This window comes from Gloeophyllum trabeum (assembly GCF_000344685.1).
Source record: "Gloeophyllum trabeum ATCC 11539 unplaced genomic scaffold GLOTRscaffold_00013, whole genome shotgun sequence".
In the NCBI taxonomy this organism is placed as follows: domain Eukaryota; kingdom Fungi; phylum Basidiomycota; class Agaricomycetes; order Gloeophyllales; family Gloeophyllaceae; genus Gloeophyllum; species Gloeophyllum trabeum.
In genome coordinates, this window is record NW_006920422.1 from 956650 (window position 1) to 968111 (window position 11462).

Sequence of the window (11462 nt, forward strand, 5' to 3'; positions counted from 1 at the left end):
ATACGGGCTGAGTCTACTGCAGCGGGACATGTAGCAGCTATGGACAGAATCAGCCTTTCATGGTGACGTCTATCGGCGTCCGAACGGATGCTGTATCATCAGCCGCCACACCGGCTTAAAACGACGGACTCCATCATTGACATGGCTCTGACCATCGGGCATGGAAAGCGGATTCCGTAGACAACGAACCGTCATCGAGTGTAGCTTCGACATCAGCGGAAAGCCAAAGTGCAAGGGCATATGCGATGGCCAGCCATATGCCTATGGCAATCAATGCCATTGCCAACAGCGAGAGTGTTTTGTGCGCTAGCCCACTGCGGAGTGATTGCTGAGTGAGCCTCGGCGGAATACTGCGAGCTCCGGATGCGGGGTATGCACTCGCGGCTGAAGATCATCAGATGCATATATCCCCAGTTCGAGATTTGCAACCGTTACCCTCGAGTGCGAACCTGAGGTGATTTCGCAGCTAATCAAGCTTTTGCTATCGAAATTCAGGGGAATAAGTTACGCCGTCCCAAGGATCGCCAATGTGGTCGTGTGCGCCGGCGGGCTCCTCCACCAGAGTTCAGCCAGAAGTCCATCAATAAAGTTCTCAACTTCGCTCTGGAAAAGGAGTTCGGCGGCGCAGAGTGCGTTCACGGATATAACCAGCAGTACGTTGGAGCGCCCTTGGTTCTTCGTCCCAAGTTTCAAACCTTCCAGACACCAGAAGATATGCTTGGTCAAGAGTCAGAGATGTGACAAGCGATGACGGCGGTTCGCGTCCAAGGTCAACTTGAACTTGAAGCCACAAGCGCGATGCAATTCGCATCTTTACCATGGACGACCACGACTTGCCCGACCTGAGTCTCATCGCAGCCCCGATGGTCAACCAGTCTGATCTACCGTTTCGTTTACTAACCACCAAATACGGAGCAACGCTGACCTACACCCAAATGTTGCACCCGAACCGTCTGCTCGACGACCCCGAGTACCTCGCCTTCCACCTGCGCGATCTTGCGATATCGCAGCAGCTCCAACAACCGGTAGTCGTGCAGCTATGCGGTAATGATCCAGACGTCGTGGTGAATGGTGCTAAGAAGGTTGTGGGTGAATGCAATGGTGTAGGTAGGTTCAAGGGGCAATAAGCGAGCAGCGGCTTATCGGTGACCTGAAGCTTTATTCTGCTTGATGCAGACCTGAATTTGGGCTGCCCGCAATCCCATGCAAAGGACGGTCATTACGGGGCCTACCTCCTTGGACAGAAAGATTGGCCATTAGTAGCAAGCATCGGTGAGTCAATAGCCTATATCGCTACATGTACACAAGGCTGAACAAACAATACGATCTTATGAACGGCCGTCAAATGGCCCATATAGTCTCGTCCTTGTCTCAATCTCTGACGGTCCCAGTCTCTGCGAAGATCCGTCTATGCTCTCCCTCCTCCCAGACACTCCAGTTCGCTCATCTCCTGGAGGCGGCAGGTGCCTCTTGGATCACCCTCCATGCACGGCATGTGAGCGTGCGACGGCGTCGTCAGGGCGCAGCATTCTTAGACGAAGTAGCAAAGCTGAAGACGGGCAGTGAAGCGGTACCAGGCGTCAGTATCCCCGTAATTAGTAACGGGAACGTACGATATTGGGAAGACATCCCAAGAAACCTGGAACAGACGGGGGCCGATGGCGTGATGGTCGGTGAGACACTACTGAGGAATCCGTGGTAAGTCAGAGGAACACTTCCTTCTCGAGCCTCGTCGAAACGGTGTCCGCAATTGAGTGATTTCCAGTTTGTTTGACAAGACAGGCAGAATTCCGGATCCTATCCTAATTTCGCTGGAATATATTGATTTATGTCGCCAGCACCCCGAAACAGTCACACTGGACCAAATACAGGCGCACGTCAAACACTTGGTCGAGTTCCAGTGGTACGTACGCACCCTTGTTTGATGCCCCTACGTTGCTCATGCCCTGTCTCTGCATCAATATAGCTCTCGTAGCCCCTGGTATCAGAAGTTCCGTGGTTACCTTTCACGTTCAGCCTCTATCGACGAGATCGATCGCCTTCTGAGACGCAAGGTTCAGAGATGGAGGGGCCTATCACTCCTGGATGACAACGAGCAGCCAGACGACGACGAGGATGATGAAATTGAGGAGGGGGTTGGATCGTCCGTGGAAGTCACCCTCGATGGCTGAATATGAAGATAAACGTGCGATACCCACTCCTAGTTGCTTCTCGTCGATCTGTGGCTTCTTGCCTTATGAGCGGATCACCACCCCGCGACTGCTTCATGCGCGACGGTCGCACTGCAGGGTAGGGGCCCGCACCCATGTAGGTGGCGCGTCCGGGCATCGGGTATGCCCCTATCAAGAGATATATCCTGGACCTTGAATGCCCTTGTGAAATCAGGCTGGAAGTCCTTCCTGGCATATCAAAGACGGTACCGGTGGCTACCCAATTAGGCGCAAACTCACGACTCGCCACTCGTATGGGTGGACAGCGAATCACCTCTTCTTCCGCCTCAGTAGTCTTGACTTGCATTTACTCTATCATCCCTCCCGGACGATTGTAAGCTTTTGGGTGGTCTGGTGTAGTTGCGTAACGTGTTGTCCGTTGAGAGTGCCACACACATAATCTCTCGTAACGCATATTACGTGGCCCACGTGTTTACTGCAGGCTTACGATGGTCATCGACGACTTGCGCGATCAGCATGACGCTGCTGATGAGGAAGCAGCCATGAATGTACTCTCTATTAAGGCGTACCACTACCGCCGCCGTCTTCCGTCAGTCGCAGCTGCGTCGTATTCCACCGCCAAGGCAATTTCGTTGGACCATGAGCAGAAACGCTGAAGAGCAGTCGGATATCACGAGGCTGAAGTTCGAGGCGGATGGTTCGTTCAAGAGACTTGACTCTTCATTTAGAAACCAGATACAGAAGGGAGGAAAGTTCGAGCCAGAGAAAGGTAAGCATCGTATACAATGCAGTGTTTGACTCTTTCATCCGCCTTGCCCTCTCGGCGGGGAGAGATGGTATACCCGTTCTCTTGACGGGCACCCTCAAATCAAGGAAGGGAGTCGAGTGAGCGAGCGAATTGCAGAGTCTCGGGCAGGCAACTACCAGAAACACGCTCCAGCTGACATGAGCCGTTAGATCGGTATCATCTCTATGTTTCCTACGCGTGCCCTTGGGCGACCAGGGCCTTAATTGTCAGGAAACTGAAAGGGCTAGAGAACCTGATCGGTGTAACTGTGGTGTCCCCGCGCATGGGCGAACACGGCTGGCCTTTCGCCAACGCCCACAAATTCCCAGACGCAGACGTCGATCCTCTATATAATTCCGATCATGTCAAGGACCTGTACTTCCGCGCGGAACCTGAGTATGGTGGAAGGTCGGTACTGTGATCTGGATCAACTGCTGGATGATGCATAGCTGACACATTCCTGTAGGTTCACGGTGCCTGTCCTCTGGGACAAGAAGCACGAGACTATCGTAAACAACGAGTCTTCAGAGATCATTCGTATCTTCAACACGGCCTTCAATGAATTCTTGCCTGCCGATAAAGCCGCTATCGACATCTATCCCGAAAAGCTGCGGTTGCAGATCGACGAAGTCAATGCTTGGGTGTACGACACTGTCAACAGTAAGCCGTTGGGAAGCTTTTGTGATGCTACCCGAATTTACGGACATCTTCATTAGACGGTGTGTACAAGACAGGTTTCGCACGGACGCAGGAGGCGTACGAGAAAGCTCTATTCCCTCTGTTCGAATCGCTTGACAGGCTAGAGAAGATGCTGGAGGGAAAGCAGTACCTTATTGGCGACGTCCTCACGGAGGCGGACATAAGGTTATTCGTGACCATCGTAAGTTGCATTTCACCGGGGCGATCACGAAATATTCACTCAGATGTGGCCCCCTTAGATTAGATTCGACCCCGTGTACGTCGGGCATTTTAAATGTAATATTCGTACTATACGAGGAGGATACCCGGCCATAAATAAGTGAGTACACTGCCTTGATCCTAAATGTCTTCCTCTGTGTTTGGGGGTGGGCGCCGGGACTTCACTGACTGAACTCTGTACGTCCCAGATGGATGAAGAATCTGTACTGGAACCACCCTGAGTTCAAGGATACCACGAACTTTAACCACATCAAGACGCACTACTATTGGTCTCACCCCATTGTACGCCTTTCCGTTCTTTTCGCTTCGTCTGTTACGCCCCTTGCTGAACCGCTCGTAGATCAATCCCACCAGAATTGTGCCTGTGGGGCCTATCCCTGATATCGACCCGCTGTAATCACTCAGGTTGTAAACTTGGCAGGAGAAATGTATCAATTATCATGTGATAAGCATGAAACTGGTCCAGCATCAGACTCACAGTTACCCTCGGAAGCACGGCTGGCAGGGCGTGGCATGCTTTCGCTGCCTCTCCGTATTCGACGTGAGAGCGTCATGCTGATATTGTCTGAGGTTTCGCAAGGAACGGAGAAACTTGACAGTTCATTTGCAAAGCAGATCCGTTCGCGAACACATTCGAAGACGGCCAACTGAGCCCCTAGCTCAATGATACAGGGCGACGCTCACGGCGGGGAAGTAGAGGAAGAGTAAACAGTATGCTCCAGCTCTAGGAACGCCAAAGACGCAACGGAGGCACTCGGAAGGTCTGAATACCGACACAAACGAGATCAGATCACGCGAGGTACAAGCAAGACTTTCGAACTCTATTCATTTCTAACAAGCGCTAAACTTTGTGGTACACCGTGCCATTTGTTCCCTCCGCCCGATACCCGAATAAAAATCATGAGTAGTCTCAACAATCTCAACATTAGGCTATAATAGCCGAGCCAGAGCGGCTTTATTTGTTGGCGCTCTTGATAATGTCCGCAGCCTAAGATAAGTGTCAGAAGGGTCCAAACACATGCACTGAAATACAAACCTTCTCGCCAATGGCGTACGCAAGGGTGACGATGTTAGCAGAGACGATGATCGGGATAACGGAGCAGTCGACCTGTGAAGAGATATTCAAGAGTCATCCCAATAACAACGTCGGATGTTGCACGTACCACCCGGAGGTTCGAAGTACCGTACACAAGGAGGCTGGGATCCACGACACCGCCGTCCTCCCTGGGCAACATGGCAGCAGTGCCGACGGGGTGCCACAAGGCGCCCAAGCATTGCTTTACGTGGTTGCGAGCGGTCTCCTCGTCGACATCGGCAGAGTAGGTCGGGTAGACCTTCTTTACGACAGAGTCCGACAAGGGCTTCGTGTCATACATCTTCAGCGTGAGTCGCAGGCATTTAGTGAGGATGTCGAGGTCCGCGGGGTTGGCGAGGTAGTTCTGCTGGATGGCGGGCGGCGCGAGGGGGTCGGCGGATGTGATGTGGACGGTGCCCCGAGAGAGGGGGTGGGCGTAAGTCGAGACAACGGAGATGTACCGCTGCCCGGGGCCTGGGGTAAGGCCGGGCACGGGGAGGTGACCGTTCCAGTGGATGAACCTGAGCGGGAGACCGGAGTCAGCGTGTATCCAAGATGTACGGATAAATAGGACTGACTGGGCTATAGGCCAATCCTGGTCGGCCCATTTACTGATAATACCGTATTGTTTCTGGATACCTTTCTTCACGGGGGCCGGAGTCTCCGTGAAGATCTCGGGGGTGCTCTCTACACTAGCCAGAGACTCCCACTTGCGGATGTCGGCGTCCGACCCGAGCGCCTTGCCGGAAGCAAAGGCGACGAGAGAAGTGGGGACGGCGGCCAAAATTCCCTGCTGGGTACCACTGAGACGCAACCATTCTGTTCAGACTCCAGAACTTGCGTAAATGAATGAAACGTACTAGAGCTTTTGCTGAGCAGCCATGTGCTCAGGATCAGCGAGCATCTCTAAAGTCTCGATCTTAGGGTCAACTTCGACAATGGTCGTGATGATGGCATGGTCCTCTAGCGTTTCTCGTGAGCACTGATTGACGAGATACTTTGTAGGACCTACGGAGGTTCTCGCCAACCCCAGGAGCGTCAATCTTGGTCTCGATGCCCAAGGCTTGCAGCCGGCTCTTGTTACCAATCCCGGACAGCTCAAGGACTTGAGGCGTCTGGAACGAACCTGGACATAGCCATGAGCGAGACACAAGGGAACAAGCGAAGCAACGTACCGGCCGAGAGAATAATTTCTCTCTTAACATTGACGGTGGTTGTGATGCCGTCCCTGATAAAGCTAACACCAGTGGCTTTCTGCATCCCATTGGGACCCGCCTCCAAATGCACCTGCCCAAGCCAATGAATCCCATGAGAAAGGATCGCCCTGTAACATCCACTGAGAACGCACCTTCGTGACCTGAGCTTCTGTAAGAACCAGAAGGTTCTCTCGTCCGGAGTTCGGCGCGAAGTACGTGTTTGCAGCATACGAGCGGGTGGCAGTAGAAGGATTGACAGTGGAAGGGGTCAAGAAGGCGCCCACTGGCTTCCCCGCAGCCTGACAACGGTGGTCCCTCTGAGCTCCACCTGTTTCTGGGTCGCATGCTATGAGACACGTACTTGGGAAGGGTTCCGCGGAACGCCAAGCTTCTCTAGGGCGTCCAGCATCTTCGAGTGAAGGTCCGTAACATGGGTGGGGAACGACTTCGCGACGGGGCCTAATCAGAAGATAGGGACAGAAGATCGTATTGTTAGAAGGTTGGCTGCGAGGCTCGGACAGTTATACACGTGCGACTGAGAACTCACCATCGTGTCCGTAGAGTCCTGGTTCAGGACCTACAGCGTATTCCACTGCCTTCTCAGGCGTGAGATGGCTGGGCTCATGCAAGTGTTCACTCTGAGGGTGGAAGATATACGTCAGGCAAGGTAATCGCCAGACCGATAGAATATATGATCACCCTCTTCATATATCCGAGGAGATTCTTCCAGTTCCAGCCCGGATTTCCCAGCTTCTCGAAAGCATCCACCTCTTCTTCCGCAGGACGAATGGCAAGCAGGAAGTTGATCTATACGGTATCATTAACTGTCGATCCTGTTGGTGAAACGACGAAAGTACGGACGGCAGATGTTCCTCCCAGACCTTTACCACGATTCTGGGGAACGACGCGACCGTCGAGCTCTTTCTGAGGCAAGGTCGAGAAATTCCAGTCGAACTTGGGGTTGCCCAAGGCCAAACCCCTCATGCCTGGATTACCATGTCAACGAAAGGCTTCAAACGACCGAGGGATGGAGTCGGGCTTACCGGGTATATTGATTTCGGGATCGTGCTCGTGGTAGGGTCCGGCTTCGACCACACCAACTTTTACATTGGGATCTTCCGATAGTCTAAAGATGTATCCAGTTACCAGAGACCCTCCGAGCTGTAAGTTACAAGGGACGCAAATATTCACCTAGCGGCGACAATAAGTCCCGAGGTACCTCCTCCAACGATAAGGTAGTCGAGCTGGGTCTTGGTGAATGTATCGACGTTTACGATGGGCATGTTGCTAGTGTTGGCGGACGCTCTGTGCAGTCGTGGTTTAAATAAGGACTTCTAGGAGTAAATGTTGTAGGCGCGGCACTCAGTCGAACACCATTGACAGCAGGGTTGCCAGAGCGAAGGCCGAGGATGGAGGTCTGCACATCGATCATTCGCTCTGGCCCCCCTTGTCTTCGTTCTCCCGCATTTGCAGTACATCAGACAATGGCATCAGAAGTACGAAGCAACTGAGTATATGTTGCTGATACGATCTAATCATCCGGCGATCCACCATCAATAGCTCAGGCTGTCAGAACTTCGCACTCTTTGCTTCCGTCGCCGAAAACTTCTGCAGGGTCCCGGCCGGCGCCCGGATATGTACTACGGTTTTCGGAGGCCAAACTGAACGGGGTTTTTGTTCGTAGCTGCCGGTCCATGGCGTTCATTGCGCATTCTACCTTGGATTCAACGTCACCCACTGGCATGCGTCCCGTGGTCAGACATAGCACCGCAGCCTTGCAACTGGCCGTCCTGGACAGCCCTAACCTTAACAGTATCGCGCCATAGCGATCGGTGCCGATGAATGCAGATCCGGAGAATGCTTCCTGAGTTACCGGCAAGTGAAGTGTGGCAAAGCACCTCCATTAAAGTCAATTGCAGAGGTACATGTAAGTAGATGGCCGTCTGCTTATCGTCCGTCGCACGCTCATTCGGAATACGACGATGATGGGAATTGTGATGGGTCCTGACAACCTGTAACTCTCTCGAACTCTGGGGTTAACTTCAGATCAGATCACCCACTTACATTGGCGCTATCGTGATCCCTCTGCCTCAAGGGACACCCATTCGGATGGAAGGATGTTGCGCATTGAGAGAGCGGACACAAATCCATTCGACGAAGTGCATCCTCTATAAGATCGGGTTTCTGTCTGTTCCGCCCTTCTGAATACAGCGTTGCAGCAAAGGTATACTTGTTTCCGAGAGGACGAGCTTGACACCACTGTTCCAAATTCAAATTGAAAAAGTCCTCTACTCTTGGAGATCAATCATGAGTTTAATCAGTGCCCCTTGAGAGAGCATCAACCTTGCAGTGTGACGGCCGTGCGTATGACCGTCTCGATGACAGCCATTCTCATGCGGCTCCACCTTGCTCTCAGGATCACAGCATCAAGACACAGTGATTGTCTCTCCGCCCGATTCTCCGGTCCTGTCCCTTGTTCTGATTCCCCATCTGATCCAGATCTCTTATTGGTAAGAGGCGGTTGGTGCATAGGTGGCGCTAGTCCCATCGCTTGCGAAGGTGAGATTCCCAAAGATCGTCCGCCGGCTGTTACGCGTTGCACTTTAAGAGAGTCGACGACGCTAAGCAACGCCCACCCTCCCGACGCTCCTTACCATGTCAGCAGCCACGACGGTCCCAGGCGTCCCGCCGACCATTGCCCAACTGTAAGTCATGGTCGGTTAAGTCAATGTCAGGCTGGTGCTGAATATCTAATCACTCCAGACTCGGCCCTTTGGTAAGTACGAATGCAACGAGGCGTGTCTCTCACGCTGAACCCAAGTGCTTCTTCCTCAGCTCTTGGGCGTGTTATTCAATTGGGCTTTGTTCGGCGCACTTGTTGTCCAAGTCTGTACGTCTCCATTATCCTGTGTATTTTCATTTACGTTTTTTTCTGACCTCTCGTGCAGGGATCTACTACCTTGCGTTCCCAAATGATCGGAGGATTGTCAAGATAGTCGTCCTGTTGACCTTCCTCATTGAGCTCGTGCAGTCTATCCTGATCATCAGTGATGCCTTCAAAACGCTAGCCAGTGGTTGGGGCGACTTGGCGGTGATCACCCGAGTGGGAATGCTGTGGTTCAGCGTGCCCTTTATAAGCGTTTTCGGTGAGCGCGGGACCGCCTATCAACCGCGTGTAGTTCTAAATGGATTATACCGCAGTCAGCTGGATAGCTCAGATCTTCTACGCCTGGCGCATCCGAGTACTCAGCCAGAGCCTGTGGCTACCGGCCATCATCACTCTGGTAAGTGCCCCAGTTGCACTACAGTTCCAGCGGCTCAGATAAGTCATGCGTGGTTCTAGCTCTCGTTACTCCAAGGCGCGTGCAGTTGGTACACGGCTATAGAGCTCAAAATTCTCAATGACTTCTCGAAGCGTGAGTATTGATAACTACAAACTCCGAAGCAATACTGACGTATCGCACCGGCTTCGGCAGTCCAAGACAGGACATACCGTGTCACGTCGGTGAGTATATTCTCAGTAGAACGTAACCTCGTAGCATGTCTGACGTGCTAAACGATAGGTATGGCTCGGTGGAACGGCTCTATGCGACTTGATCATTGCCGCTAGCATGATCTACTACTTGCACAAGTCAAGGACCGGATTCAGCAGGACCGACGACATCGTCCAGAGATTGATCCGTGTAACGGTCGAGACTGGACTGATCTGCACTGTGGTTGCGCTCATAGACCTGGCTGTCTACGTCGCGTTCAAAGATAACAACTACCACTTCACTCCTGTCCTTACTCTGTCCAAGCTGTACTCCAACAGTTTATTGGCGGTCAGTGTTCTGAGCGTGATTGCCCAATCGTAAACGTTAAACATTAATCCTATTTTTAGTCCCTAAACTCACGCATACGATTCACTGGCGGAAGGTTCGATGATCCTAACACCGGCGATCACTCCCTCTCCATTCTTGAGAGCAAGAACGGTGCTACCGTTAGGGGCGCGTCGGTTCATCAGCTTGGGAACAACCCACAGTTACGCAAGAACGGCAACCTGACTGGTGGCATTGCCGTGTCGATTTCGGAGGAAACGTACGGTGACAACTTGCATATCCCCATGAACGATGTGAGTGCGCGATCTTAAGTAGGTACGGCAACAAGTTCTTACGTCCAATTGATTGTGCTAGCTGGGTTGGGATGCAAAACGTGGCCAGATGAACCTGCCTACGGTTCCCAAAAATGCAGACTATGCAGCATAGGCTGTGGGCGACGACTGGCGTTCCTTGTGTACCGTGTTAGAGTTATTATGAATCATTTCAGCCTTCTTGTCACCTGGTCGGGTTGCGCGTGTGTACTGTATTCTACTAGGATGTACGGATTAATTGTCCACAACACTGTCTTGATCACGACGTACGGAAGCCGTCTGTGCTGTTGCCGTGCGTTCGATTTAGAGTCAATGTTACGAAAGACATCATTGTAACTGGCGAGAATGAGAAGCATGTTGTCTGACATGCGTTGCGGGCTGTTCCGTTGGCCTGACCTGTAGCCTTCTCAAGGCACAACGTTTAGATGGAGTATCATCGATGATCAGTCACATATGAAACGAGATGCGTGAAGATTGACTCTTAGATACTTGAATATCGGGTGCGGTGTCGCCTTTGTGCGGTGATTATACGGACATCACTCCATCTGAATCGGCGTTATACTTCGAGGAACTCGAAATCAAAAGGTCCACACATGAGACCATCTACGGTGTACCTTGGACGTCCATGTACTCGTACTTGTCTCCAACAGGATAACAGGATGTCCAGCAGTACCTTTGTACCGGGTACCGTTGCCGAGCAGAACCAGGTCGACTTTAGGAAATCGAGCACAGCAATGCGGGCTTGCACTCGGGGTCCTGGCACCGCGTGATGGAAAGGAGTGACATCCACCTCTAAATATCGAGTTCCTCCTGTGCTAATGCTTGTTGACTTCTATGTGCTCTCTCAGTACACTTCTATTAGGTCTGAGAGTATGGAAAGAGCCTATACACATAGTCTGGTACAGTATATGTGTAATTAGCACCCTTCTCCTTTGTATGAATTGTGCAATACTATATATTACCAAGGTCTGCCTATGGTACAAGTGACAACTCTGCTTTGTTGTTTAAGATCTAGACAAACCATGTAGTCTGGTTCATAGCTCATATACACTCATCATGAAATTGTAGGAGTGGTGGCATGTCAGGATTGAGGTGGCTCTCTAACAACCATCCCGACTTGGAAGGTACATCGGCGAAGTATCCTGTGCCTCAAAGACTCCAACAAGAATTCCGGTGGGGGAAAGTG

General features: G+C 52.0%; 4 protein-coding genes across 4 annotated transcripts; 3 read left to right on the forward strand and 1 right to left on the reverse strand.

The window, feature by feature from the left end:
- Positions 1-818: 818 nt before the first annotated feature.
- Positions 819-1925, forward strand: GLOTRDRAFT_47310 (FMN-linked oxidoreductase; the record flags this gene model as incomplete). Its single annotated transcript, XM_007870976.1, has 4 exons — positions 819-1107; positions 1177-1272; positions 1359-1698; positions 1766-1925. 4 exons carry the CDS (start codon positions 819-821, stop codon positions 1923-1925), a joined length of 885 nt encoding a protein of 294 aa, XP_007869167.1.
- A 797-nt stretch (positions 1926-2722) lies between these two features.
- GLOTRDRAFT_112236 (uncharacterized protein) lies at positions 2723-4347 on the forward strand. The gene is made up of 7 exons (XM_007871261.1): positions 2723-2940; positions 3129-3366; positions 3425-3618; positions 3675-3838; positions 3897-3976; positions 4065-4158; positions 4217-4347. The coding sequence occupies exons 1-7, from the start codon at positions 2811-2813 to the stop codon at positions 4271-4273; spliced, it is 957 nt and encodes a 318-aa protein (XP_007869452.1). The 5' UTR covers positions 2723-2810; the 3' UTR covers positions 4274-4347.
- A 344-nt stretch (positions 4348-4691) lies between these two features.
- GLOTRDRAFT_80540 (alcohol oxidase) lies at positions 4692-7574 on the reverse strand. Its single transcript, XM_007871262.1, has 14 exons — positions 7339-7574; positions 7191-7273; positions 7009-7133; positions 6847-6954; positions 6695-6785; positions 6509-6606; positions 6300-6446; positions 6127-6238; positions 5964-6077; positions 5812-5914; positions 5530-5754; positions 5040-5472; positions 4913-4984; positions 4692-4864 (listed from the first exon to the last, which is right to left on the reverse strand). Exons 1-14 carry the CDS (start codon positions 7428-7430, stop codon positions 4832-4834), a joined length of 1836 nt encoding a protein of 611 aa, XP_007869453.1. The 5' UTR covers positions 7431-7574; the 3' UTR covers positions 4692-4831.
- Positions 7575-9232: 1658 nt separating this feature from the next.
- Positions 9233-10001, forward strand: GLOTRDRAFT_47746 (uncharacterized protein; the record flags this gene model as incomplete). Its single annotated transcript, XM_007870996.1, has 5 exons — positions 9233-9293; positions 9349-9431; positions 9491-9563; positions 9624-9652; positions 9711-10001. Coding segments are annotated over 5 exons (537 nt in total), but the record flags the coding sequence as incomplete, so codon positions are not given.
- Between the last annotated feature and the right edge of the window lie 1461 nt (positions 10002-11462).